The sequence below is a fragment of the Phaethon aethereus genome (assembly GCF_964289735.1).
Source record: "Phaethon aethereus genome assembly, contig: HAP1_SCAFFOLD_73, whole genome shotgun sequence".
Taxonomy (NCBI): Eukaryota; Metazoa; Chordata; class Aves; order Phaethontiformes; family Phaethontidae; genus Phaethon; species Phaethon aethereus.
Window position 1 is genome coordinate 20456 of NW_028113845.1, and position 26540 is coordinate 46995.

Here is a 26540-nt window from a genome sequence, read left to right on the forward strand (position 1 = left end):
GAGGAAGAAGACAAGCCCAGCCTGTGCGAGGAAGCATAGATTTCTCTGGTGGGATGAGTTTAATATCGCTGTTCTCCAAAATGAGTCACAGGTCAGAGAAGTGGGGCATTAATCTCAGGGGAGATGAGTAAGTGGGCAGCATGCAAAGGCAGTGGTCAAAGGAGCATCACAATTTATACTTGCAGCTTAGCTCTTCCCATGTATTAGCAACGGCTTCTGCTCTCTCTTGATTAAAATCAGAAATTTTCCACTAGCTCCCCAGAGTAAAGAAAAAAAAAAAAAGATGTCACCTTTGAAAGGAATCAGCAAATTCGGATTTACAGATTTTTCAATACATCTCGCTCTGAGGCATCATTTAAGCATTTAGCTTCTCTTTCGCAGTCCTCCTGCAGCAGTCAGACATCCCCAGGTCCTGGTGTATCGCCAGGCTGGGAGTAACTTGATGGAGCAATTTTGCCATCTTATTTTCCAAAGATGTTTTCAGAGGGAGGTGACAGAGAGGCAGTGCCACTCCGGGGCTCAGCCACCTGCTGATGCCCACAGTCACTGCCGGCATCACTGCGGAAAAGTCCTCGGAGAGGACCAGCCGTTCTTCACCATTTGGGTTTTTATCCTTACACCGTGCTACTGCGTAAGTGCTGGTTTTAATAAGGGAAGTGTGCGCTCAGTGATTGTAATTAAAGTCTGCTAAAGGAAAAGATCATTAAATATTTAAAACGGTAACACTGTTAATGTTCTCATTAGGGTTTCTCAGGACCCGGCCTCCCCGCCGAAGAGACTCGGCTGCCCAGCGCAAGCCCCCATCATGCAGCAGCCCTGGGTTCTTCAGAGGCATTTAAGTAGTGACGAACCAGAGGTTTACTGAACACCCACGTTGTGCGGGCGGCAAGGAATAACTTTCATGGTGTATTGGGTATGTAAGTCTAGAGATGTTGCTCATCAGCCAAAGAAGCCCCAATTGTCATCGTTTGGGGAGCAGTGTGAGATACTGACTCTGACTGTGATTCAAGTAGCTCCCAACTCAGAGCCTGTCGAGGTCGGTGGAAAGTCTCTTCCTGATGCCGGTTCAGCCCCAAGCTCAAAAATGGGCAAATCTATTATCTGAAACACGTATTGCAGCTCTGTGATTTGATGGCGCTCGTGCCATCATCTAGGTATGGAGGACTTCCCGGTCGCCACTTCACAGCAGGTTTGCCTGTCTCCTACACAACACGAAAAATTCTGACTTCTAGTGTTTTGCCATTGGGAAGTTCTCCTCTAGCTTCCGAAATCCATCTAACCTCAGGAAACCTCATCACTATCCCAGGAAACTGCTGTTTGCTGCTGGAATTGAGGCAGCAGAGCTGGCAACAGCCATCAGACTGCAGCAGGCTCTGAGCGATGGAAAGCAACCTGTGCCGGGCAAAGGGAGATTGGTTCTAAGAATTAGGAATCAAAAATTCAAAAACTTGAAGGTTTGGCTACAGGCACAAAGTATGTCTTGGATCCCTCAAGTTCAGGTGACAGTGAAATAAAATGGGCAAAGGTACCACCTTCAACAGAGGCATCAATGGGTTCAATGAAGGTCGATCACCCACAATAATTTGGCACTTTTCCTTGACAAGAAAAGACCTCAGAAAAAAATGGGACGTGGTTTCAACTTTCTGAGCTTCTTCAGTGCACCTGAAATGGTGCTTGGAGCAAATGATATAACTAGTAAGAAGCTCTGAAAACCATGCTGGGAGGCAGTTATTGATGGAGGGCTGGGAGTTTCAGACCTGGGATGCTGTTAGATGTCTCACCTAGCATTTCTGCTGATGATCTTTGCTCCAAAGATGAGAGTGAGCTCAGAAAACGTGCTAATGACACAAAGCCAGGAGGTGTCATCAGTACAGAGAAGCAGTGGGATATGTTGGGGGAGTGGAATGATGGCAGGGATATGGATGTCAAGGTCATGCATGCACGCAGGGACTAATAAACAAGGATTTCTGCTGTCAGCTAAGAGCTCATCCATTCAAAATGACTGAGGAGAAGGAGGATCAGAAGGTTGATCGCTGGATGAATTACGAGCTGCCAATGTCCTAAAGTCATAAAAAGTCAACTCTAATCCTTGGCTGCGTCTGCTGAGATGTTTCCAATAGACACAGAGGAACACGAGTGTTCCTATAAAAAGGGCTGGAGAGGCCCCATGTAGCTGACGAGGTACCACGCGTGGTACCTCCAGGCACGGGGGGAGAACACTTTTCCAAAGGCTGAAGCAGGTTTCCCACGGGGTAGTGGAAGATCATCTGCCTGCAGGGGACACCCGAGGCCTCTCCAGCAGCACGGGGGCACCTCTGGGAAGGCCCTGGGGCACCCCAGCCACCTCTCAACCCCCTCCTCTCTGGAGGGGAGCCCTCAGCCCTTGTCCGCTCTTATTTATCTCTTCAAGGTGTTAACAGGAGTGCGATGAATAAAGGAGACTGCAGAGCTCTTTGTCTCGGCTCATTCCTCTCTTTTACTTATTAGCTCTAGCCCAGCTCAGGGCCTCATAAATCAACCTAAACTCACCCTCCCGGCTACCCATTACCTGTACACACGCGCCTGTGAGCTGGTGCGCCATCGCCTGTCCAGTCCGCCTCTCCCCTTGAAATCCCACCCCAGACCCGAGGACCCTGGGCAGTACGGGGGAGCGAAGGTGGAAGCCAGATAATCTATCACCTTTCCGAGACCCTGCTGGCAACCCCCCTGCGGGGAGATCCAGGCAGGCTCCCTCTCTGCCCCGGTGGATGGAGATCGATCGGCGTTGTGGGGATGATGCTGGCCGATTAATTAGCGACAGACAGCCTTCAGCTTTGTGTCCTGCTGCTCCTCGCTCCCATCTAAGATGTGAATGCTATTGATTTCCCAGTCCCGCCTTCCTTCTGTCCTGTAATCCTTTCGCTGGTGGGGATCTCAGCAGAAAAAATTGTAGCAGATGTGTATATGCACATACACATGCATAAATATAAAGCAGTTGGAGGTTTAAGAAACCACTGTTGCCCAAAGCAAGTAATGTTTAGGTTATTTGTCATCAAGGTAATATTAACAAGAAGAAAATATTTAGTTGTTAAAATGGAAGAAACAGCGCCTGCCACCCAAGCAGGATTCGCAGCCCTCTGTGCCTGCGGTGTCCTGCCACGCAGTGCTGCTCCTGCGCAGGAGCCTGGCATCCCCCTGCTCCCAGCTTCCCACCTCCACCTTGGTGTCACCGTCACCAACAGCTTCCTCCCACGGGGACTTCACGAAACAAAATACTGCAGAATTTCCATGGAGAAATGCGAAGGTTCAGATCTTTTGTCACAGTTTGTGATGAAGATTTTCCCTTCCCCAAGATAACTCCTTATCCCGGGCTGCACCCAAAGCTGCGTGGCCAGCAGGGCGAGGGAGGGGATTCTGCCTCTCTGCTCCACTCTGGTGAGTCCCCCCCTGCAGTGCTGCGTCCAGCTGCAGAGCCCTTGGCACAGGAGAGACATGGACCTGTTGAAAAGAGTTGCGGTGACTCCCCGTGAGGACCATTAAAAGGGAGAGAAGTGGTGGCCATACAACATGGGTGAGAAATAGGCACGTGCCCAGGGATGGGCAATGCAGCAGACGCCCAGCAGCACTGTTGGGGTGTTCAGGTGACAGCCTACGTGTGAAAGGTGTGTTTGTACCCCCCAGCTCCCTCCTCATTCCTTCCCAGCTCCATCCTCTGTGAAGCTGTAATCAGGAGGTTTCAGTGACCTCCCTGGGGGACGCTACCTTTCAGATGCTAATAGCAATTGGCAAAAACCTTCCGCCTCCGTCACCGGCCGGGCAGGTTAATGGGAAGTGGCGCAGAGCACAGTGGGAAGATCTGCTCTTGGGAGTTTGGGTTGTTTGTTCCATCTGATGGGCTCCAGAGGAGGCCCCAGCAATGCTCCGAGGGCTGGAACAGCTCTGCTGGGAGGACAGGCTGGGAGAGCTGGGGGGGCTCAGCCTGGAGAAGAGAAGGCTCCGGGGAGACCTTATTGCATCTGGCCAGGACTTAAAGGGGACCTATAGGAAAGATGGGGACAGACTTTTTAGCAGGACCTGTAGCCATGGGACAAGGGATAATGGTTTTAATCTAAAAGAGGGCAGATTTTGACTAGATCTAAGGAAGAAATTTTTCACGATGAGGGTGGTAAAACCCTGGCCCAGGTTGCCCAGAGAGGTGGTCGATGCCCCATCCCTGGAACCATCCCAGGTCAGGTTGGACGGGGCTCTGAGCAACCTGCTGTAGTTGAAGATGTCCCTGCTCATGCCAGGGCCTGTAAAGGTTCCTTCCAACCCAAACCATTCTGTGATTCTATGATTCTAACTCCAAAACATTGCACTTGACTCTTCCCTCCAGCTCCCAGCGCTGGGCAAGTCCTGGTCGTTGCCCCAACCCTCACCTCCATCCTGCCAGGGAACTGGGGGGACTAGCTGCTCTCATGCTCTCCATCTCTTTTCCTCTCTTTACTCATGGCCCTCATGACATCTGCCCATCTTCTCTTCCCCCATATTTTTGTTTCTCAAGGAACAACTCAGCAACACAAGGTAGCAGATGTATGCCATGAGCCAAAGGAGGTGTCTGGGATGAAGGTTGGAGGGGAATGTGGGACCAGGTCCCAACACCACGGGCCACCTCCAGCCCTTGCGCCACACCCCCGTTACTGTGCTTTTCTGATCGGTTTAACAGAATCGCGGCAGTGTTGTGATCTTTTTGGGGTTGATGCACCACATACGATTCAAACAGCATCGCCCACCACCCCATCTTCCTTCTGTCAATATTTCCAGGCTTGATCCTGATTTCTAATCTGCATTTCCAGCAGACAAAGCAACCACAACACCTGCAAGCTGGCGGGGCACAGAGGAATGGCTAGCAGGCAACTGATGCTCATGATAGCAGTCCTCCTTGTTATTAGAAGTCACCAAGGGGATGCAACAGCGCTTACACGAAGTCCCAACGACTTGAATTTATCTCAGCCCAGCAGTGCCTTACGCTTCCCCCAGAGCAGAGGCTGGTTGAAAGAGAAACGGAGATACACTATTCCTGCAGTGGGAGCCACGGCCACTTGTAAAGCTGAGGCTCATGGCAAGAGGCACATGAGAAAAGCAAGAGCAAGCTTAGAACAAGATGATTTGTTCCTTTAACTTGTAATCGCTGATCACAGCAACATTAGACAAACGCATGTTGATGCCGGGTCAAGTAATTATTGCAGGTTCATAGCCGCATGCTGCACAGTTCTCAGGGCAGTAACAAGTCTGATGATTGTAAATAATACACAGCCAAAGCATGGGGACGCTTGCCTCTTGCTAAGATGAAAGCGAAGGCATAAGCTGCCGCGCCAAGAAGAAACAGCTAAATGTTTATGACCGAGGGTTGCTTCCAAAATGCACTTGGCTGCATTCCTCTTTGTAGGGCTTTTTCCTCTTTCTGACTATTTACATGATCAGCATATCGCTACAGCAGAAATGGCATCATAACACCTGGCAGAGTGAAAAATGGCCATGGGGAACAAGAGGCACAGCCAACATGGAATGATGGTTTTACTTTGGCAAAAGGGCAGCTAGAGGAATGAGAGCAGGAAAAAAATTACCAACTCTGAGCAGGCACCAAAAGGGAGCAAAGGAGGAATGCTCAGCAGAGTCCAGGGGAAGGCACGGTGTCGGTGGTCGATACGGAGCCGGCAGGAGCCTGGAGAAGCAGAAAGGAAAGTACAAAGCACCCCTGCAACAGAGCAGAAGAGAGAAACGCTCAAAAAGTCCTTTTCTCCTTATCATTTGTCCCTCCTTATCAGGCTGAGAAATGGCTGTGCCTTCCTTGTGCATCTCAGCTCTTGGGCTTCTTTGCCTCCTGAATACCAATGTGGGAGCTTGAAATTGTACCTGCTCACTGGATCCCAGGGCAGGAGCCCACAGGGGATGGAAAGAGCCCCTCAGTGCCCAGCCCGAGGCTGTGCCTCTGAAGGGTTGGACCTTTCAAGGCTAAATCTGACAAATCCCACTCGAACCTCTTCAGTACCTACACCAGCTGTTGGCTAATGGGCAGGTGTGCTGGCAGCGATGCTCTGCTCCAGCGGGATCCCGCTCTGCTCCCCCGCTATCTGTCCCCACGCTCATCCACGCAATGCCACAGCTCAGGCTCAGCGGTCCTGGGCTGCGGAGTCACCATGTCCTTGCAGAGGGATGAACTCAACAGTCAGTATCCCTGCCACCATGGCCACTCACACCATATCCCTTCAATCTGCCCAAGACTCAGACGAACACCATGGTTCAGCAACAGCAGCCAACAAATGTGTAATAGCCTTGATTTCTGGGGTAGTGGGATCCATACCAGTTCCCAGCACATACAAGCAGCCAGAGGAGAGAGCACCAGTGACTGTCCCGCTTTGTACGAATGTTTCCAGTGCCAGGCAGATCACTGTCTCTCATGGATGCTGCAAGATCATCCCCACCAGTGGGGACTGTCACACACTGTGTCAAGGCTCTGAGGGCACTTAATTGCCCCGATGAGCCTCACTGGGGGTTCCCCCACCCCTCTGCCCAGGGTCCCAGAGCTCCAGCTAAGCTCAGGTCTTGGCCCTTGGCCCTGCTTCAGCCCCTCACTGGCCCCACAGTGGCTTCACAGAGACTCTGCAGCCCCTCTGAGCTCCAATTTCAAGCCCCAGGCTGGACCCTCTGCCCCCAAGCTCCCATACCGTGCCTTTCACATCACGGCTCCTCTCCCAAGAGAGCTCCAAAGACTCCATCATGGGACGCACAGAACAACTGCGCTAATGGGCAGCCCCAAACGGCTGCACAGAGAGAGGGAAATGAGAGATAATTGAGAGACATTCCAGGTAATCTTATTTTTCCATTGGCTGAAAAGGAAGCGCTATGCTGCACTGCACGTTGACAGGATATTTTAAAGACCTTAAATGACCTTCAGAGCATTCATGGTTTACAAGCCAGTCACAGGAGACCTGCCAGGCCCCCTCCCCGCTCCCCAGTGCCGGAGTGGCACCCCACGGGGCATCGCAGGCCCACGCAGGCCTGCCCATGCCCCCTCCGTGCTCCTGCAAGCCTGTGGATCGACGTAGTCCTCTTACTGCTATGGTTGATAGAAAGATACAGGATTACTGAGCATGTTGCATTTGTTAGATGCGTTTGGCTATTCTAATAATTATTACTACAGCCTCAAGACCCAGGCCCTCAGCAGATTTCCTGCCTCCAGCACTCCCAGCTCTGAAAGTCACCTTGTGCTGTCAGAGGGGAAACAGCAGGAGCCCCAGGAGCCCCCCGTATTGCACACGTGCCCTGTCCTCTGCAAAGCCTCTCCCCAAACATGCTCTTGTTCTGCCTGGATGCGGGGCTCGTCCTCGCTCCCACCACCCTTTGCAGCACGGCTGCCGCCATGCAGCCAGGGCCCCAGGGCTCAGCCCCCTGCAGCAGCAGCCTCATCTGGAGGGTGCCCTTAAACACTGAACAGGAGAGAGAGAGGCTGCAAACCATCCTGCGGCCATCGAACTCGTGGGACTTTTCTGCAAGGAGCCCAGGTCACCTTCCCTCCAGGCTGAACAAGACCCCCCAAGGCCTGGGACCCGACTCTGGCTGCGGCATCCCCAACATGGGGGTCTGACACACCAGCAGCACCCAGCGGGACACCACCGGCCCTCCTGCGGCCGGCCCTCGCAGCCCCTTGCCGGCCAGGCTGTGGGCCTGGGGACATCGCAGTGTAGGGACCCCGAGGGAAGCCGCCATCTTGGGGGGCACCCTCGGGTCTTAGGGCAGGCTGCTGCGGGCACCGCGGGCTGCCCGCAGGGAAGGCGAGAAACGGGTGGCGGCAAGGGAGGCTGCCCCGGGGCGCGGGGGGGGCCCGAGGCGAGGGGAAGCCGAGGCGGGGGCCGGGGCAGCCTCGCAGCGGGCCCCACGCCCCCGCACCCGACCCCGCAGCTCCGCACCGCAGCCCTGAAGAGAGACACCCCCCCCACCCGGCTCCGCAGCGCCGACGGTGGGCGGGCGGACGGGCGGGCGGGCGGCAGAACCAATCGCAGCGTGCAGCCCGCCTCCCCGCCGGCGACGGACCAATGGCGAGGCGAGGGGCGGAGCGGGGCGGGGCGGGTGGCGGGCGGGCGGCAGTCGGCACCGAGGCGCGGAGCGGTGCGGGTGGCTCCTCTCGCTCTGCCGCGGCCGCCGCCGGCGCCGCCGCCCGCCCTCCCCTATGGAAGAGATGGAAGAGGAGCTGAAATGCCCGGTGTGCGGCTCCTTTTACCGGGAGCCCATCATCCTGCCCTGCTCGCACAACCTGTGCCAGGCGTGCGCCCGCAACATCCTGGTGCAGACACCGGAATCGGAGTCGCCGCAGAGCCGCCGCGCCTCGGGCTCGGCCGTCTCCGACTACGACTACCTGGACTTGGATAAGATGAGCCTGTACAGCGAGGCGGACAGCGGCTACGGCTCCTACGGCGGCTTCGCCAGCGCTCCCACCACCCCCTGCCAGAAGTCCCCCAACGGCGTCCGCGTCTTCCCGCCGGCCGCCCCGCCGCCCCCCGCCGCCCTGGCCCCGCCGCCGCGCAACGCCTGCCTCACCTGCCCGCAGTGCCACCGCAGCCTGGTGCTGGACGAGCGCGGGCTGCGGGGTTTCCCCCGCAACCGCCTGCTGGAAGGCGTCATCGACCGCTACCAGCAGGGCAGGGCGGCGGCGCTGCGCTGCCAGCTCTGCGAGAAGGCGCCCAAGGAGGCGGCCGTCATGTGCGAGCAGTGCGACGTCTTCTACTGCGATCCCTGCCGCCTGCGGTGCCACCCGCCGCGGGGGCCGCTGGCCAAGCACCGTCTGGTCCCGCCGGCGCAGGGCCGCGTCAGCCGCCGCCTCAGCCCCCGCAAGATCTCCACCTGCACCGACCACGAGCTGGAGAACCACAGCATGTACTGCGTGCAGTGCAAGAGCCCCGTCTGCTACCAGTGCCTGGAGGAGGGCAAGCACTCCAGCCACGAAGTCAAAGCCCTGGGCGCCATGTGGAAACTCCACAAGGTGAGCCCAGGCCCCGGGGTGGCCTCCGTCGGCAGCCCCGGATGAGCCCGGTGGTTGGGAGATGGCCGGCGGAGGGCCGCCCGTCCAGCACAGCTTGTCCTGCACGCTGGCAGGGCGGGAGCATCGCCACTTGCCTTCTCCTGCACCGGGGCCGCCCTTTGCACCCGTGCTTGAGAGGAGAGTTGCCCCCCGGCGTGGGGAGGCTGGCATTGGGCAGGTGATGCTCCCCGTGGGTCCCCAAATTGTGATGGCCAGCCCCACTGAGCCGAGGCTCTGCCGAAGAAGCCGGCAGGGCCTGTGGGTGATGATCTGGGGGCGGACTGGGGACAGCAGCGCTGCGGAGCTGGAAAAGTGACGGGGAGCGATGCTTTTGGGAGGAGGGAGGTGTGAAATCTGCCGCGGAGGAGGACAAGGATGCGGGAGCGGGACGCCGTGGGGTGCTGCTGAGGAAGGGCTGCCGCCTCCTCCAGCACACTGAGTCACTGGGAGGAGGAGGGGGGATGGCAGCGCAGTAGCGGAGCCTTTCATTGAATACTGATCAGCCCCTCTAGAGTGCACTTGCTCCCACACACGGCCTCGCTGGAGGAGAGGGTCCCAGCGCTTGAGGCAGGGACATGGCTGCCACTAGCTTCAGCTGAACTCCATCCACCCCGCTGCCAGCCTCCCTCCTTGCACCAGTGACCCCTTTGCCGAGGGAACTGGGGCAGAAGTGATGGGGACGCGGGCGGACAGGGCGCAAAGGGATGGATGTGGAAATAATTGTCCCCCACTCCAGCACATCTGTGCTGGCAGGAGCAGGTGGGGGGGGGACCTGTGTCAAGGGGCTGGGAAGAGATGGGGAGGTACGTGACCCGTGCCAAAAGGGGCTCGGCCAGATCGCTTTCCAGGAACATCCCTGTCATGCTTTGGCAGGCTGCATGGTGCCGTGGAGGATGCAGACCACTGGGCTGCAGCTCTGCACCCCATGTTGGGTCAGTGGGTGCGTGTGGGGACAGGCTGTTGCTTGTCATGACGGTCCTGGAGAGGCCTGGGAGAAGGGGCTACGTTGCAGTGTGGGAGGAAAGCACATCTTGCTCCTCTTACCTCTTGGGAGACCCAGTAAGAACTCGCTGTTCTCCAGAGCCTGGTCCTCCTGGCCCAGCTCTCGGTGGAGGATGAACCCGTTCGGTCTGTGCTAACACAGAGCAGGAGCAGAGCTGCGTCCACCTCTCAGTAGTGTTCTCCAAAACAAGAGAAATCTGATGGGTTCCAGGCCTTTTCATACGGTTTTGGCTTCACCGTCCTGCTTCAGTTTGGGTGCAGCAAGGTACTTAGATACTCTGGATCTTGAGCATCTGGACAATTTCCTATGTAAGGACTCGGATACTTTAGGTTCAGTTCTTGTGTTCTTGATTAGGATGGCTTATTCTTCCTCGCGTTCTTAGCTTTTCATTCCGAATCACTTTTCACGGGGGAGAGCTAAAATACAGTATTTCATTGATGTTGCTAACAGACATGGAACTGTAATGTTATTTGAAATGATGATTTTCATGCGATTTCCCTCAAATTTTTGGAAATGGGAATGTGAAGTCGTACCTGCCTTGAGCGAGGGGCTGTGTTTTTGCAGGGTGGTCAGAATGGATTTTTTGGTATGACAGGGCAGGGGTTTACTGCTGTTTCCTGATCTTTGCTTGTCAGGGGAGGGAAAAGAGCCTGTGGAGTCAGTTGTGGCGGTACGGTGTAACTGGAGGAGTGATTTCAGAAGCACAGAGGAGATGCTGTGTGACTGAATCAAGGGGAGAGGCTATTGTTATTTCAAGCTTTATCCTGGTTGGGACTGGGCATTAGGAACCGAACCGCCTGCGGATTTGAGCCGATGAATGTCTTGCAAAAGTATCTGGGTGTCATTTTTTGAGGGGACAGGCCTCTGGCAGCAAGACAAACTTGCTGAAAGGGTGACTGTCCCTTTTTGCATGATCTTTTTGCTGCGATGAGTGGTTGTAATGAGTACTAACGGCTCGCAGGAAGGGACGGAGTCATCAGCTCTTGACTTCTCTCCTGCACTTACAACACCGCTCAGTGCAAAATATTCTTTGGGATACATCTGTGTTCTTAATTTCAGACCCAAGGAGGCTGCGATTCTCACCGCAGTCTGCGATGACCCGAGAGTGCCTCGATGAGCTGTTGTTCTTGAAAGCGGCATTCACGCGTCAGTACGTGATTGCCAGGCCCTAGGCAATCACTGTTGAGTGCAGCATGCTTTGCTTCGGAAAGGAGACCAAAGGGCTTTTTACAGACCTCTTCAGGAACTGCCCCCGTTTTTGCTTTCCTCTGACAGAATGCTGATTGTGTGGTTCTCGGAGATGATCGTTTCAAAATAATCTGTGCTGAGGCACAATCAAATATAATTCAGGGAGCTAGGATTTCTAAGCTGGACACAGATCGTGGGAAATCCTCTCTCTTCCTATCTTCCTTTCAGGACAGCTGTTGGGAGAGGGGTCAATATTCAGAGAAACATAGATGAAAATGGGTTTTTAATCTGAATTGTCCCAGTTTTGTACATATATTGCAGCTTTCTGGATTTTATCCTGACAAGCTGGAGTGCTGCTTGGCATGTCAAAAGGAGAAACACAAGATGGAGCCGAATCATTTATTCTTTGCGCATTCAAGTCCCTCTTGCTTTTACTGGGAAGTGTGTGGTGAGTGCAGGCTCAGCAGCTTTGCTAATGGTTTTTTATAGATATAGATGCATGTATACGTATACAAATGGACTGCAAGGGACCTCTAGGGTCACACAGTCCAGTCCCCATCCATCTCTGACAGCCCTGAAATCACATCCATCAGTTGATCAAGCTCTGTCTTAAAAACATTTTACCCTTGCCGATGCGTGTTGGAAAGGTCTCCCAGAAGTTAGCATTTTCCAGTAGTAGCTTTTAAGCAGGCTTGAAAGCTTTCAGGGATAGGCAATGGAGAGACAGCGATGTAGCGTAGTTATTCCTGCCCATAGGGTGTTGGGTTGTTGCCCAGCACTGTCATATCCGGCTATCCGCTGCAGAGTCCTTCGTACTTCTTGCCCCATGGCTGGACACCCTGCCCTGGAGTGGGTCGTGCCTACCAGAGACTGCTTTTGTCTTTGAAATCAGTACCCCACTGCAGCAAACATGAACCTGGATTTACCATGCACAGAAATAAGCTGAAGAGGTCAGTGGTCCCGCGATGATGTGCGTTGATGATGCAAGCTTCTGCGCTCTTTTTGGGCAGTGGAGCAAGAAGCTTCCCTCTGCTTCGGGTTGGGATCATGGGTTTCCTTTACAGGGGCTCATGGGGCTCTGCCTTTTTTCCCCACTAGCACCTCTTTCCCATTCCTTTGGCCTTAAACCAAGACTCTGGGGTGGGACCACTGCCTGCTTTGCCTTGACACTGAAAGGGGGGTTAGGCAGCCTGTTCAGTTCCCCTTGTAGTGGAACAGAAACAGGTCTTGACTTCAGTGGAAGGTAAATAGTGCTCTCAGTTATACTTTTACATGGGATTTAACTGCTCAGGATGGGATTGCCCAGGCTGAAGACACAAACTGTCCTCGGATTGCAAACCCCTGCAGCATCCCTGTAGATTCCCGTAGAGACCGACCCTCTGAACTGGCGTTAAACACTCTGTTGAAAACACTACCAGTACCTCTTAGTTCCTGCGCAGGGGACAGTGGCCATCAGAGCCAAGATGGGGACAAGCAGACAGCATTATTCATTAGCTTACTTGGCTGGGCCTCTGCATTAGCTGCCGGAGAAACTTTTGTGGGGAGTCGCTTTCTTGAGGTATCGTGACCGTACTGCTGTTGGGTCCGTGGGAATTCCTGTAGCCCACAGCACTTGGGGAAGTATCCAGGGAGTTGCTGTAGGATCTGTTTGCATTTGCAAAGTAAAATATTTGCTGCTAAAACAGAAGCAGGGAGAATCTTTTCCTGTTGGAAGCGATGATCTTTCCCAAGCCTTGGTTTGATGGCCTTCCTGAATCCCAGCGCCCTTCCTCCATCACCTGCCATCTGCAGCAGCAGGGTCCCTCCTGTCCTTCTCTGGCAATGCCAAAAAGCCTTCCCGATTGCTCTGTTTTTCTGTGGCCAAATCCTGAGAGTGGCAAGCAGGCTGAGATGCTTTGAACTCTGGAAAAAGCAAAGAAATGTCGCTGTGGTTCACGGATTTACACCAGCTTGTGTCACAGAATCACACAATCATTAAGATTGGAAAAGACCTTTAAGATCATCAAGTCCAACCATCAAGCAACACCACCATGCCCACTAAACCATGTCCTGAAGTGTGACGTCCACACGTTTTTTGAACACTTCCAGAGATGGTGACTCCACCACCTCCCTGGGCAGCCTGTTCCAGTGTTTGACCACTCAGTACAGAAATTTTTCCTAATATTCAATCTAAACCTGCCCTGGTGCAACTTGAGGCCATTTCCTCTCATCCTGTCGCTGGTTACTTGGGAGAAGAGACCAACACCCACCTCACCACAACCCCCTTTCAGGTAGTTGTAGAGAGCGATGAGGGCTCCCCTCAGCCTCCTCTTCTCCAGACTGAACACCGTCAGTTCCCTCAGCCGCTCCTCATCAGACTTGTGCTCCAGACCCCTCACCAGCTCCGTTGCCCTTCTCTGGACATGCTCCAGCACCTCAACGTCCTTCTTGGAGTGAGGGGCCCAACACTGAACACAGGATTCAAGGTGTGGTGTCTGCCCGGGATCCGGAGGTGATGCTGCCTTCTTGTATTAATTTATTTAGAAAACATCTTTCTGTCAGGTGGCTCTTTCCTCTGCACTTACCGTGGTTAATGGAGTAAGGAGCAACCACAAATAGAGTGTTAATCAAAGGTAATGCAGTACAGCAAGTCCTACAAGGCATTCTTGGAGCCCATGTGGCGCTTGATGCCAGGAGACATCCTTTCAGTTATTTGCAAGTGGAAATGGGCCCAGGGCCATCTCGGAGCGAGTGTAAATCACTGCAGCTTCCTCAGTTCCGGTGAGAAGTCCAAAAATACACTGAGCTGATGGGGCGATGCTGTGTTGCACCATCTGTGCTCAGGCTCTGCAAAGGCTTTTAAGCATCTCAACCCTCAGACTGGTGTCTGGTGGGATCTATCTTCATCCAGAAGGTTCCTGCGCTCTGTAAATATCAAGCTTTTTCCATTTTCCCCACGCTGTTTTATCTGATTTTTTTCTTGGCCACTTTATGAATGAAGGATCCCACTGGCTGGATATTTCTTGCTGCCTTTAGTGTGGTGCAAGTCAGGAGCACCGCAGCTGAGATGGGTGAAAAATCAGCCCGTGGACTAATTCTTGTCTCTCTTTCGTGGAAGTTTCAGCAGGTATCAGTGTGTCACCCAGAGATTCTCCTGTCACCACATCCCTAGCCTGAAAAAACAGAAGAATTAGCAAGCAGAGCAAACACTGCACCTGGTGTTAAGTTAATGACATGAAAGCGAGAAAAAGGCGTCGTTGTTTATTTACCAGGTTGCACAAGGTGCGCTCGGAGAGCTGACAGCGGTGCAGGTGGGTCTTGGTGGGGAACGTGTGCTCAAGGGGCTTATGGGGCTGCTCTGCATTGCTTATTCCCACTTTTCTAAATAAACCAGCAGCCAAAAGTTCAGGTTTTTAGAGGGAAAACTTTGCTTGGTTTTGCTTGCCAGAACCTGTTCACATATGACCACAAAATCCTATTAAGGAGTCTTGCAGTGTGCTTTCTAGAGTTCCAGCACCTACTATTTGGAGACATTTTAATTCGCTTTCCTAAAGTTTGAAGACATTTTCTGCATCCCTGGATTAACTTGCAAGAGTCACATACATATTCATTTAAAGCAGAGTGCTTTCAAATCACATGTGCTCTTCCCAGCTGTATCAAAGAATAATTAAAAAAAGACAGTTGAATCTTTACAACCCCCCAATTCTCAAAACTGCTCTTTTGACAACTTTGTTTCCTGCTTTATTTTTGGGATGAGACATTCTGTGTGGCCGTGGTATGCTTTTTACCTGTTAAATTGGCTTGTAAATAAGGCAGCTCATTCTCTGTTCGTTCAGATGGTCCTACTGGGACGAACTGGATAAATAACTATTTAGAGCAAGCACGTAAGCGAGAGGGAGCTCGCGGTGTAAGTCTCTGGTGACCCTAGCTCAGGTAGCGTTCTAGAAGGAGAGGCAGAGGCTGGATGCGGTAGAAGCCCAGTTACTGTGAAGAGTAAAGCAGGGGTACCAAAGCACTCTGGATGAAAGTTTCTCAAATTCTCATGGACCGTCCAAGCTGTAACTGAAAAGACTGTGCAAGCAGGATGGTTTGGTGAAGCGGTGCTCTGGGACCACTGTTGAGGGCTGGCTTACTGGATGAGGGTCCTACCCGGTAGTCATAAACAGGAAATCTATTAAGCTTTCTAACAAGGAGACATATGTATATAGGAACCGGGCCCAGCTCTCACCCGTAGCAGTGGCACCTCGCCGATGAATGCGGAAAGGAGACACGTCTGTTTATAATGCAAAAGAGACCAGAGCTGAGAACAGCGTGTCAAAGGAAAATTTTGTTGGCAGTCTGAACTAACTCACATTTTGCCTTCAGAATTGGATGCAGCTTTTGGGGGCAGCCTGACCTGGAGCTGGCTGGAAAAGCCCAGTGGAGGCTCAACTTTCCTGATAAAAGCAGGATTTTTAGCTAGAAAGAATAAGACGAAGTTAATTTTGAAATTTTTGTGAGCCAGCATCTGGCTGCAGCAACAGGCAAGAGCGGAGAGGTCCTTGACTGCGGAGTGATACGACACTATGACACGGTAGGCGCAGCGTGGACTAGGTTTTGGGTTACATCTTTTGCATTTGATTAACCATTAAATTCCCCGCGTTACAGAAATAACAGGGGTGTTAATAGGTGCACGCTCAGTTCTGTAACACAGTCAGCAGAAAGCGCTCAGGAAGGGATCTAACAGCTGAGGGATTTCCCCATCAGTGTTAATTACCTCTTCCCCTGTACTATTAGTTGATTGATTTTATAAAAAAAAAAGGATGGCAACTGGATGTTAATCAGGCATGCATGTGTGTTTGAAGTGCTGAGGGCTGGAGCCACAGTTGCTGTTGCCCGACAGCAGCGGGTCGGATCCGCAGCTGGTGTAAATGAGCTCGGCTCCGCTGAAGCAGATGCGGCAGTGCCGAGCCACACGAGCGGAAGATCGTGTTTGCGGCTGGGAATGCCTCGCACGGGGAGCCCAGCCTGGGAGCCCACGCTGGGGCTGCAGCTTCCCGCGTGGAGAGGAGGTGTAGTGCCTAAACACCTGGGCAAATACCCATTAAATTATTTGCAAGAACCCTGGGACCATGGCACATCTTTCAACCAGTGATCCCTTTTTTTTCTCTTTTTTGGGGATCAGACCCTTGCATTTAGTTCTTCCGTTCCCCCTGGCTGGACCTTCTGTATTGGCACAGCCAGTTCCCTTCTCTTGCCTCGGTGCCCTGCGGCAGGGTTGTTCAGTGTGTGTGAGTTAATGACGGCTTGTGGCTCTGCTTTCAGCTCGAGGGCGCATAGTGCGTCCGTAGCATCAGTCGTTTAAGCCTTTGCTGTGGAACTGCAGCTGCTTTCCACCTGCAGCTCTTGGGGTCTTCTCTGACAAAATCCCTCTGACCTCCCAGGTAACCAATGCCCCCTGATTCAAGAGCCATTAATTCACTGATTCTTGTAACTTCACCGCTTTCCTCCTCCCTGCTCTTTACCTCTTGACCTTCGCAGGCATCAGCAAAGAAGGAAGGGCAATGGAGAGAAGTGCCCTCCTGGCCCAGCACTCGGTGCACTGACTGCACGGGATCTCTGTCCCTTTGCTAGCTGGGGGCTTGGCTGTGCCGGTGGGCTTTCTGCTTGGGAAGGACCTTTCTATCTGTGGAGGCGAACTCAGAGATCTGGTTTTGACTCCAGGGAGTTGTAGGAAAGCATCCTTTTGCAAAGAGGTTTCTCTGATGTTATACTGTGGTCTCTCCATTGGAGCAGGTAAAGGTGGGAGATGGGGGGGTTGTGTCAAGCTTCGAAATGGATCACTTCTTACAAGGTGTGTTTACTGATTTTGAGACACAGACCTACTGCTTTGGGGTCAGAGCCACTGTTCCCTTGCTCCCCTTCCTGGCAGGGCTGGGCTGTGTTACCCAAAGCACCTGAAATTCAGCCCACAGCAGGGGAGGAGTGGGAAGATGGTGGCAAGTGCAGCTCCATCTGTTTATATCGCAGCAAGGAAGGGAACTGTGGCACCATTTCCCTGAGGATGCTGGAAAAAGAAGGTGTGGGCTCATGGCTGTGACTGGCGGTCAGCTCTCCCTGCTGAGGATTTGCCTTCTGCTCCGGGGCAAATAATTGCTTAGTGTCTGTCCTTTCCCCTACCTCGGACTGCCCAAAGCTGCCTCTTAGAAACGTGTCTTTAGCACAGCTCCCTTCCTCCAGCCCAGCAACCCGATCATGGTGTCATACAGATTCATAACCAAGCACCTTTTGCTACGTGTGGAGATGTCCTGAGAACTTCCAACAGCGCAGAGGGCATCGTAGCTGTCAGGGCTGGGTGAAATCCCATCAAGGGCACATGATGAGAGCATCAGCCTCCCTCCCTGGGAAAGCACTTCCATGCATGCTCAGCCTTAAATTGATGTCACAGAGATTTAAGGGCATGACTTAAATGCTTTCTTGAGTTGGGGTGTCTGAAATGGTAGACTGGTGAGAGCCCTTGATGTGCAAACAGCGTCGGATTAACTGCGTGCTGGGTGAGAGCTGGCTTTGTCCCTTGGCTCGGTGACAGATGCCACTGTTCCTGGGGAACACAGCGTTCTTTCTTTGGCAGGATACAAGACAGAAGTGTAAAACAAGCTTTGACTTTCATGGCAAAGACGGTAGAGTCTTAGTCTTGCTGTCTGAGGAAGCAGTCAAAATGCCTCTGATTGTCCCAACGTCTATTTTATTGGTGCTCCTTTGTAGTTTAGCCGACTGCCTCTTTCTTATGCCATTTTTAATCAACAGCCGGCTTTTTGTGAGGATCTTTTCTAGGAGGAGCAGCAGCGGTGGTTCAAGTCATGCTGTTGCATAAAACCCACCCAGCTCTGCAGCTCAGACGTGGCTAAGTTTGTCCTCTATCCATCCCACAGCAACGCTTTTTCCATCCTGACATTTAATCCCCTGGAAATGAGGACCTGAAAGGACGTTTGCTTAGGTCTGTGCCACCATCAGCCCACAGCACGGTGAATCAAGTGCGTAGACCCAATTTCTCTCCTATGCAATTATTTCTTACTTTCCCCAGGGCACAGCAGTTAAAATTTTATATTGGCCAAAAAAAACCAACGAAACAAACAAAAAAAACCTATACCCACGAAGAGTTGTGGTTTGTGTCATTTTAAATTTTGCCTTCTGGCTGCTCAGCAGGATGGAGGAGAGCTGAGCGCTGCACCTTCCCCTCTGCTCTGCTAATGACAGATGACAGCCCAGACCGAGGGGCAGGAAGGTTATTTGATCGTATTGACTGTGTGTATCGTGCTGTGCTTCTGGAGCTATGAACCAGATGACCGATCAGTCGATCCAGCTGTGACTTGGGCAATGGTTAGGCGCTCTATTGATTTCCTACCGCAGTGCCAGCCTGTCAGATGGTGCAGGGCACGCTGCAGGCAGCTCCGAGGAGGCTGCTTCCTCCGTTCCCGGCTGGCAGGTGACTTGCCCGCATCTCCGCTGGGCTGACCCTGCCGAGTTGCAAGCTGACCAGCTGCCTGTTGCAGCGGGGTTCTGGCTCGTGTTGCCGTACCCCAGGTATTTGCCTTCGGCAGATGTGCCAGATGTGGCCGACTGGCCTGACGTGTGACCCCTGGATGAGCTGTGAGCCGTAGGTAGGTGCCGGAGCAAGGCCACCACGCTGCTCCGCGGCTCAGCGTGCCTCGTCGCGTGATGCCTGGAGGAAGGCGTCTGTTACAGGGGAGAAAGGTGAGAGGAGGGAAGGGAGAGGAGGTGGGATCCCACCCCGTGCTCTCGGCTGCTTTCTTCTTCCCCCCCTTGCAGTTGCAGCGCTTCAGCAGCTGGAGAGGAGTCGAGGACAGTGGCATGCTATTTATTTAGCAGAGCTAAGTTTGACTCCTTTCCTAACTGCTCTCAGGAGAAATATGTCTCCTGAGCAACGGAGGGAGTGTAAGGAGCTCACCTGGTGAGACTGAAAACTCATTTGAACCCTATTTGTGATTGAACTAGAGCCATTTTATTATTCAAGCGATTCAGTTGGCTCCAGGACGCTGGAGAACCAGTGCAGGTGGATTTCGGTTTCAAACAACCCCATATCTGCTTGGACAAAAGATATTTCGTTCAATTATAGCGCAGTTCTTAATGCATAGCGAGCGAGATCACAGTGCGATGCAGCAGGAGGAGGAACAAGCAAGCCACGTCTTCTCGGTGGTATCCTGAGACTTGGATGAGTAGGTTGTCATGGGGGAAAATGTCAAAGCTGGTGGAGCTGTTCACATAGTGCTTTAGCTGGCTTTGAGCTTATGCCTCACAGGTTTGATTTCCAGGGTTTTGTAGCTGTCTGGGTGCTGGTAGCTGCATGGTCAGTCTTCACCTGAGGGTGGGCACCATTGGGAAGCCAAGTCTGGCTGTGCTCAGGATCTTGGAAAGCACTAGAAATGAAGTGGTGAGGTCAGATTTATGGGCAGGTGCTCTCTCCCCAGGCTCCTGCCCTATTTCTCAGCTGGAGTAAATCTACATAGATTCACAGACTTAAGTGTCTTCCTCCCTGAGCATGATCCTTTCCCTGTGACTCCTCTAGAAACGAGGGAAACACACAGCCCGCTTCAAGCATGAGTGTGACCTGAGGGAATACCTCCTGTGCTTACATGGTGTTTCTTCTGCTGAGTGGGAAAAGCGGGACACTTTTATGGGGCTGTTTCAGTTCCTGCAACTCAGCAGAGGCAACGTCAGGAGGATGACACTGCGCAAGGTCGTTTGTGGCAATTAGCACAGCTCATCATTCTGCAGGAGCACATGCACTCAGCGTTTGGCATCTCAGTTCATCTTGTGATGCATCAAAAGGGAAGTTGGGGGAATAATCTATGTCACGACTGCAGCAGGCTGTGTATGGTAGGATAAAAGCCCTTCCTGCCATATGCCACAGATCTGGGTTCAATAAAGCTGTGAATTGTACAGTTGTCATGAGTCACGTCAGGTCCAAGAGCCTTGGGTTTTACAAACCAGCCTGTGGCCCCAGAGAGATCTGGGAGGGAGACACAGACATTTAGCAAGGCCTGTTGCAATAGGACAAAGGGTAATGATTGTAAACTAAAAGAGGGTAGATTTAGACTACATATAAGGAAGAAATTTTTCACAATAAGGGTGATGGAAACCCTGGCCCAAGTTGCCCAGAGAGGTGATACATGCCCCATCCCTGGAACCATCCCAGGTCAGGTTGGACGGGGCTCTGAGCAGCCTGATCAAGTTGAAGATGTCGCTGCTCATGGCAGGGGCTTGGATGAGATGTCCTTGAAAGGTCCCTTCCAACCCAAACCCTTCTGTGATTCTACAACAGTTGAGCAATTTGATGCCAGATGGGTCTGGAATGGCAACATGTGCAGAACTTGATGGTCTTAAGATATGGTTAAGGCCTTGTGTAGATCATGCCATCGAATGCCATTGACCGCAGTGATTTGTCCCATCTCCATTCTGCGCGTGTGATGAGAGTTGACAGAAACCCAGTGACTGACCTACATACTCTTGCAAAACTGGAGGGTTTTTGTGGTTGCCCAGCTCCAGCATACGGCCCCTGGGTGGCACTCGGCGTGTGATCCAAACCGCCCGCAGCGGTCCTCCCCAGCACCCAATAAAGGCTGTGTGGCTAGCACACATCTGGAGGCTTTGTCATCCCCTGGTCCTGCAAAGGCTCCTTGGGGTTTTATCATTGAATCGGTGGTGATCCCCTACTGCACAGAGGGGGATGAGGAAATGAGAGGAAGGCTGCTAGACAGAAAATGAGCGAGTTAAGCTCCTATTTATTCAGGAGGCTGGAATTGGAAGGGTGGGATACTGGAGTTTTTCCTCGCCCAGCATGCGGAGTGGGATCCACCAAGGGATCCAGCAGGGATCACCAAGGCTGTCTGAAGGGTACCAGGCAGTGTGATTACTTCACAGTTGTCTTCAGGTAGGTCATGGAACAGTTCCCTTCTAGTGAATGTGTTTTTCATCACCTTTTACAAACAGTAAAATGAATGTAGTTTAAAACGAAAACATGCAAGTAGAGTTTGTATTTATGCAGCCGCCAAGTGTTAAGCCATTCCAGAAGAGTTTACATCACAGCAGGGTTCCTGAACCCAGGAAAACATCCACTTTAATTGTTCGTGCCCCAAAATACATTTGATTTAAATTGAATGTAATGAAGCTTACAGGACCAACCTCATCACCTGGCGAGAGCTGCAGTGTCGAGTTCAGGGGGGCTGTGCTGATTTAGACTGCCTGAGATTCCGCTGTAATATATGACCTCTTAATAAATGTGCTTACCAGGGATCCGGAGCAGAGTTATGTGCCTAATGACCATCTCTGTGAAAAGCTTTTAACCTCAGCAAAATGTTTACAAAATCAATATTTATTATATTGCAGTCATTTTGTTTAAATAGACAGTTTACTTGGTTTGAAGTCTCCAAGTTGATTTGCAGTTACAGTCTGAAGGAGCCAAGAGGTCTCTGAACACAAGTAATATCACAAATGCGTGTTGAGTGTGTAATTTAAGGCCAAATTCTGCCTCCTTCCTGCCGCCAGGAATAACCGTGGTAACTCGAAGTGATTTACTCCTTCAGCGTGAGGTTGGTGGAATTTGACTCTGAAAATTTATATGCAATTGGTAGGTAATTTATATAACGGTTTGTGTAACAACTTACTGCATGCACAATTTCGCATGTGCATAAATAACATTAATCTACCTCTTTGTTACTAAGAATATTTTAAAAGCAGGTAGCCTTAGCGGAGCGGCTGCACAGCTCTGCAATAAAGCATCGATATTTATTCTGAGGCAGTTGGTACGTAGATGATTATTTTTCATGTACTTATTCAGAGTAGCAGATGATATAGTCTGTAATTAAATACCAGTAACATCCCTGGCTCTAGACAAGGGATATGGAGATGACAGGAGGCGAATGTGCCCTGTAGAGGAAGCGTGGACGGTGGGGAGAAGGGTCTCTTGTTCCACTGAGAAGCATTTTGGCCCCTGCACAGCCCTCCCCGTGTGCTCCCCCAGCACACCCACGGGTGGCTGGTTTCCAGTGGCCTTTCCAGGGCCCTCCCATGCCCGGGGGAGACGGGGTCCGTGCGGCGAGCGTGCGGATGCAGTGTCCCCGAAGGGGTGGGAGGACCTGCTCCTGTGCCCCTCTGAGCGGGGCTTTACACGGGCACGCCTAAGCAAGCCCTCAAGTCGCACTGGTTTACTTGCCTTCCAAAAACGAGATTTTATTGCGGGGCTGTTACACCTGGCAGCACGGAACGCTTTGCCCCTGTTAAGGGCTCGTCCTGCGGCACACGGCTGCCTCCTCGGTGGCTTCCCAGAGTGGAAGTGCCCGTGGTGGCTCGGAGCCCACCGTGCTGTTTGCTCCCGGTACTGCTGCATTTGCAGCGAGCGTGTTTTGCTGCTGCTTTGCTTGGAGCCCTGCAAGCCCCTTCCCTGTGCTTGAGAGAAGGGAGGGAAGGACAGGCCTGGGCAGGCCTTGCTGATGAGTTGGTTTTCCCTTCTGTATTCAAAATGGGCGGTAAGTTTAAATAGAAACGTATTTAAGTAAATGAAAATCTTCAAGGATCAAAGCCGCAACTCAAAGGAATAGGCCCTGGCACTCCTGTAGCTTATCCCCTCGCCTTGTAATGTGCCACTGAAAAAAGCCCAAATTTAACAGTTTAGGGTTATATTAGAAACCCTGGGTTTCTGCAGCGCTTGTGTTCGGAGCCGTTGTCCTTTACTCCTTCCGAGGTGTCGTGAGGAGCAACTGCAGCCCCTTCGCAGTAGTAGTGCTGTGGAGCCGGCGGTGCTAGAGGTGAAGGCACGCGTGCCGCCCCGAGCAGCTTTCTGCCCGCAGATGGGTGGTGCAGACAGGTCGACAAGGATGGGGCGGCCGTGGGACAAACCCAGGCTCGTCCTGTGCATATGGATTGTGAAACCAAGGGGTCATGGCAAGGCAACCCAAGCCAAGTGCATAGGAGCTAGTTAAGAGTCGGGGCTAATGAGCTCAGACAGAGCACTGGGCTAATCCCGCTGGAGTAGGTCTGTTGTTCATCTGGCTCTGTAGGGTGGACATCCCAGCTCAGACACCCATGGGAGTCCCTGCACCCTTCTCTTCTGCACCACGTTAAGGTACCTAGTGAAATCAATACCTGTCAGAGCACCTCCGGACGCTGCCGGGCTATGTGAAGCCCCTCTGCTACGTGTCTGGGCTGCTGCTCAGATGCCCCTTCTCCTGAGCAGGTACTTTTTGCTTACCGATGGGGTCCTTGCTGCACCAGACCAGAATGAAGCAGCAGGAGGAATGAAACTCATCTGAGATTGGCTTCTGCCGCTGCTCATCCACGTAGCCCAGCGGCCGGGAGACCCAAGAGCATTTTAACAAGCTGCTTCCAGCCGCTGCCAGCACATCGTGGTGTGTTTGCCTTCTGCACCCGGGAGAGCCTCTTCCCCTTCTCTTTAACGTTTGTTGGCGTCGCGGCGGAGCTGGAGATGGGAATACAGAGCTCCCGAGACGCTGCATACTGCTACAGCGAGCTGGCCAGCTTAGTGCTGGGTTTGAAGCTGAGCTTATAAATATTACTAAAGCAGCTATCTCCCCAAGCGTTTCAAACCCTCAGCAGGCATCTCGCAACAGACTTCATTTCCCCCTGAGTTAAACCAGTGACTTAAAAACAAACTCTTCACCTAAGTGGAAAGAGTGGGGCTTTTGCTGACTCTGCAAAATGAGAGGGGCCGCCAACTGCCTGTCAAATACAGATTGCACAATGTCTCCGGAGACTCCTTTTTTAAAAAAAAAGAAGGAAAGATTTTCTGCAAAAGAGATCAAATTCATCACTTTCAACAGTGTTTGTACTTTTGTGGTGTAGAAGGACTTTTGTGTGTAAAGATCAATACTGCACAGCCTTGTCTGAGATTTCAGATACAGCCTGCTGCTCCCATAGAGTTTCTCCAATATTTTCCTTTACCCTGGTAGCTCTCAAGTTAAAAATTGCATGTTCCCATTGAATTGTCTCATTATCATAGCTAGCAACAGCAGCAAGTCGGAGACCAAGGGGATGTGCTTCTTTTATTACGATGGTTGTTACTTGCTAGGAGCGGCTGTGCATCCCATGTCTTCTCTGCTGGTTTACCTTGAGGTACACAGCGGTGCAGGTCAGCTCTCAAGTGGGAGAGATAGCCTGCTGCCCAGTGACCCCGAGAGGCTCAGTTTGGAGATGTCCCAGTATCTTCCATACCGCATCCCTCCTGTCCTGCCCCTGACTTCGATGCCGGTTTGGAATTAGCCCTTGCCCTGGATCTTGTGGCTTCTTTTGGCTGTCATATCCCAAAGAGAGATCACCATCACTTCTGTGGCACCCCAGATGGTCCTTTCACTGTCACGAGCTGCTTGATCTTCTCAGTGCCTTCTGCATCTCCAGCGTTAACTTCCCTGGCCTCCTGGAAGCTCCTTTCCCATGAAATGGGTGGCGGAGAGAGGCAGCTCTTACGCTGGGGCCCCACTCCTCCTTTCTCCTTTCTCTGCTGCTTCTCATCTGGTCTTTGGGCTTCTCAGGGTGTTGGGTACCTCATTCCTATGTTTGTTTATAAGGGTTTAAAAGATTTCTCATCCCATATTAGACCTGTTCACTCTCTACAATTACCTGAAAGGAGGTTGTGGTGAGATGGGGATTGGTCTCTTCTCCCAAGTGACGAGAACGAGAGGAGATGGCCTCAAGTTGCACCAGGGGAGATTTAGACTGGATATTAGGAAAAATTTCTTTACCGAGAGAGTGGTCAAGCATTGGAACGGGCTGCCCAGGGAGGTGGTGGAGTCACCATCTGTGGAGGTGTTCAAAAAACGTGTGGATGTGGCACTTCGGGACATGGTTTAGTGGGCATGGTGGTGTTGGGTTCATGGTTGGACTTGATCTTAAAGGTCTTTTCCAACCTTTATGATTCTGTGATTCTGTTCATGTCTTTAATGGGAGAATGAGGAAGCAGAGACTCCTGCGAGGTGATCACAGCCACTGCTTGAGATAAAGGAGAACTGACTTCTGTTCCCTCTCCCAATCGGGCAGAGCCAGCACAGAAGCAATTTTGGGTGTATATGGCTTTTTAAAGGTGTCATCATCAGCTGGAGGAAACCCTGAGCATGGTGAGCCCATAGCCAGGGTCTCATGCAGGACTTTAGACTGAGATGCATTACGTTTGCTAGTCCTGTCCGAGGATTCGCCTCCCTCTCTTGCTGGCCCCGTATCTCCTGCCCTCCCCAGCTTCCCCCACTCATCCCTTCTGCCTCCGCTGGGCTCCCTCTCTCCCAGTTTCTCTGATGGCCGGTGCCCCTTCTCAGCCCAGCTGAGAGGTACCTGTCCTTGCACAGGGGAGCAGGATCCGTGCTGCGAAGGCACAGACATCTCTTGCATGCTGCAGGTTTTTTTCTCATTTTGTTATTTCCCAAGCATCCTTTTTCATTTCACACTGGTTGGAAGTGATTGCTTGGGGAATCTTCCGATGTTCTTCCTGGCTGGAGCTCACGTTTATTTCCTGTGCATGTTTATGGCCAGGAAGATCTCTCAGAGCTGTTTGGATTCCTACTCTTAGAGGTGCTGGCAAGCCCTCATTTCCCAGTCCAGGGATACTCCTCCTTCACATGATGTGATTTTGTTGCTTTTGACTGCTGCGCCCCGAGGTGGGCTCCCTGGCTTGGCTTTCCATCCACGTGGCTGTGCTCAGACCCCAACCACACATCTGAAGTCCTTGCAGAAGCCAGGTTTCTTGAGGCCCTCCGAAGCGGCGGGGACCGGGTTGGTGAGGCTTGGGCTCCCTGCGGAGTGAGCCCTGGCCTTGCTGGTGGTGCCTTTGTCGCAAGCAGATGCGAGAGTCCAACGTCCAGGTGTATCCTCCCCATGCTGAGATGGGATATTGTTCTCTAGAGACTTTTAGAGGTATTTACGGCTCCTTTTCTCCTTAGGCTAGTTTTTCTTTAAGGTCTTGGGAGCACTTCTTTGTTTCCTCTTAAAAAAACCCAAACTATTACTGAAGAAAATGTGATTTTTTTTTTTAATTTTTTTTATTTTTTTCCCTCCCCCCTCCCATCCCTTGGTACATCCTGGATTCTTCGCTTCATAAATAATCATGAATGATTCAGTGGGTCCATTAACTGCTTTCCTCGTGACACTAAGATATATTGCTCAGCTCCAGTGATTCGGGTATCCTTCAGTTCTGGGTATGGAGCCTCCTCACTGTCTGTAGATACACTGACAAGTTCTTCATTACTTCCTAATTAGCCATACGTCCTTTCCTATTAAAGAATAATTTTTTTAAGGGCACTCATTATCTCAGCTCTTCCAGAATTATTGATT

The 26540-nt window shown here is 52.1% G+C and overlaps 1 protein-coding gene across 2 annotated transcripts in view; it reads left to right on the forward strand.

Annotated features, from left to right (window-relative positions):
* Positions 1-8188: 8188 nt before the first annotated feature.
* Positions 8189-26540, forward strand: part of LOC309416265 (E3 ubiquitin-protein ligase TRIM9) — a gene marked incomplete at both ends in the record, with an annotated part of 69069 nt that continues 50717 nt past the window's right edge. For both annotated transcript variants that reach the window (XM_082015836.1, XM_082015837.1), the window contains one exon: positions 8189-8998. In XM_082015836.1, the coding sequence (XP_081871962.1) occupies positions 8189-8998 (810 nt within the window). The remainder of the gene's footprint in view (positions 8999-26540) is intronic.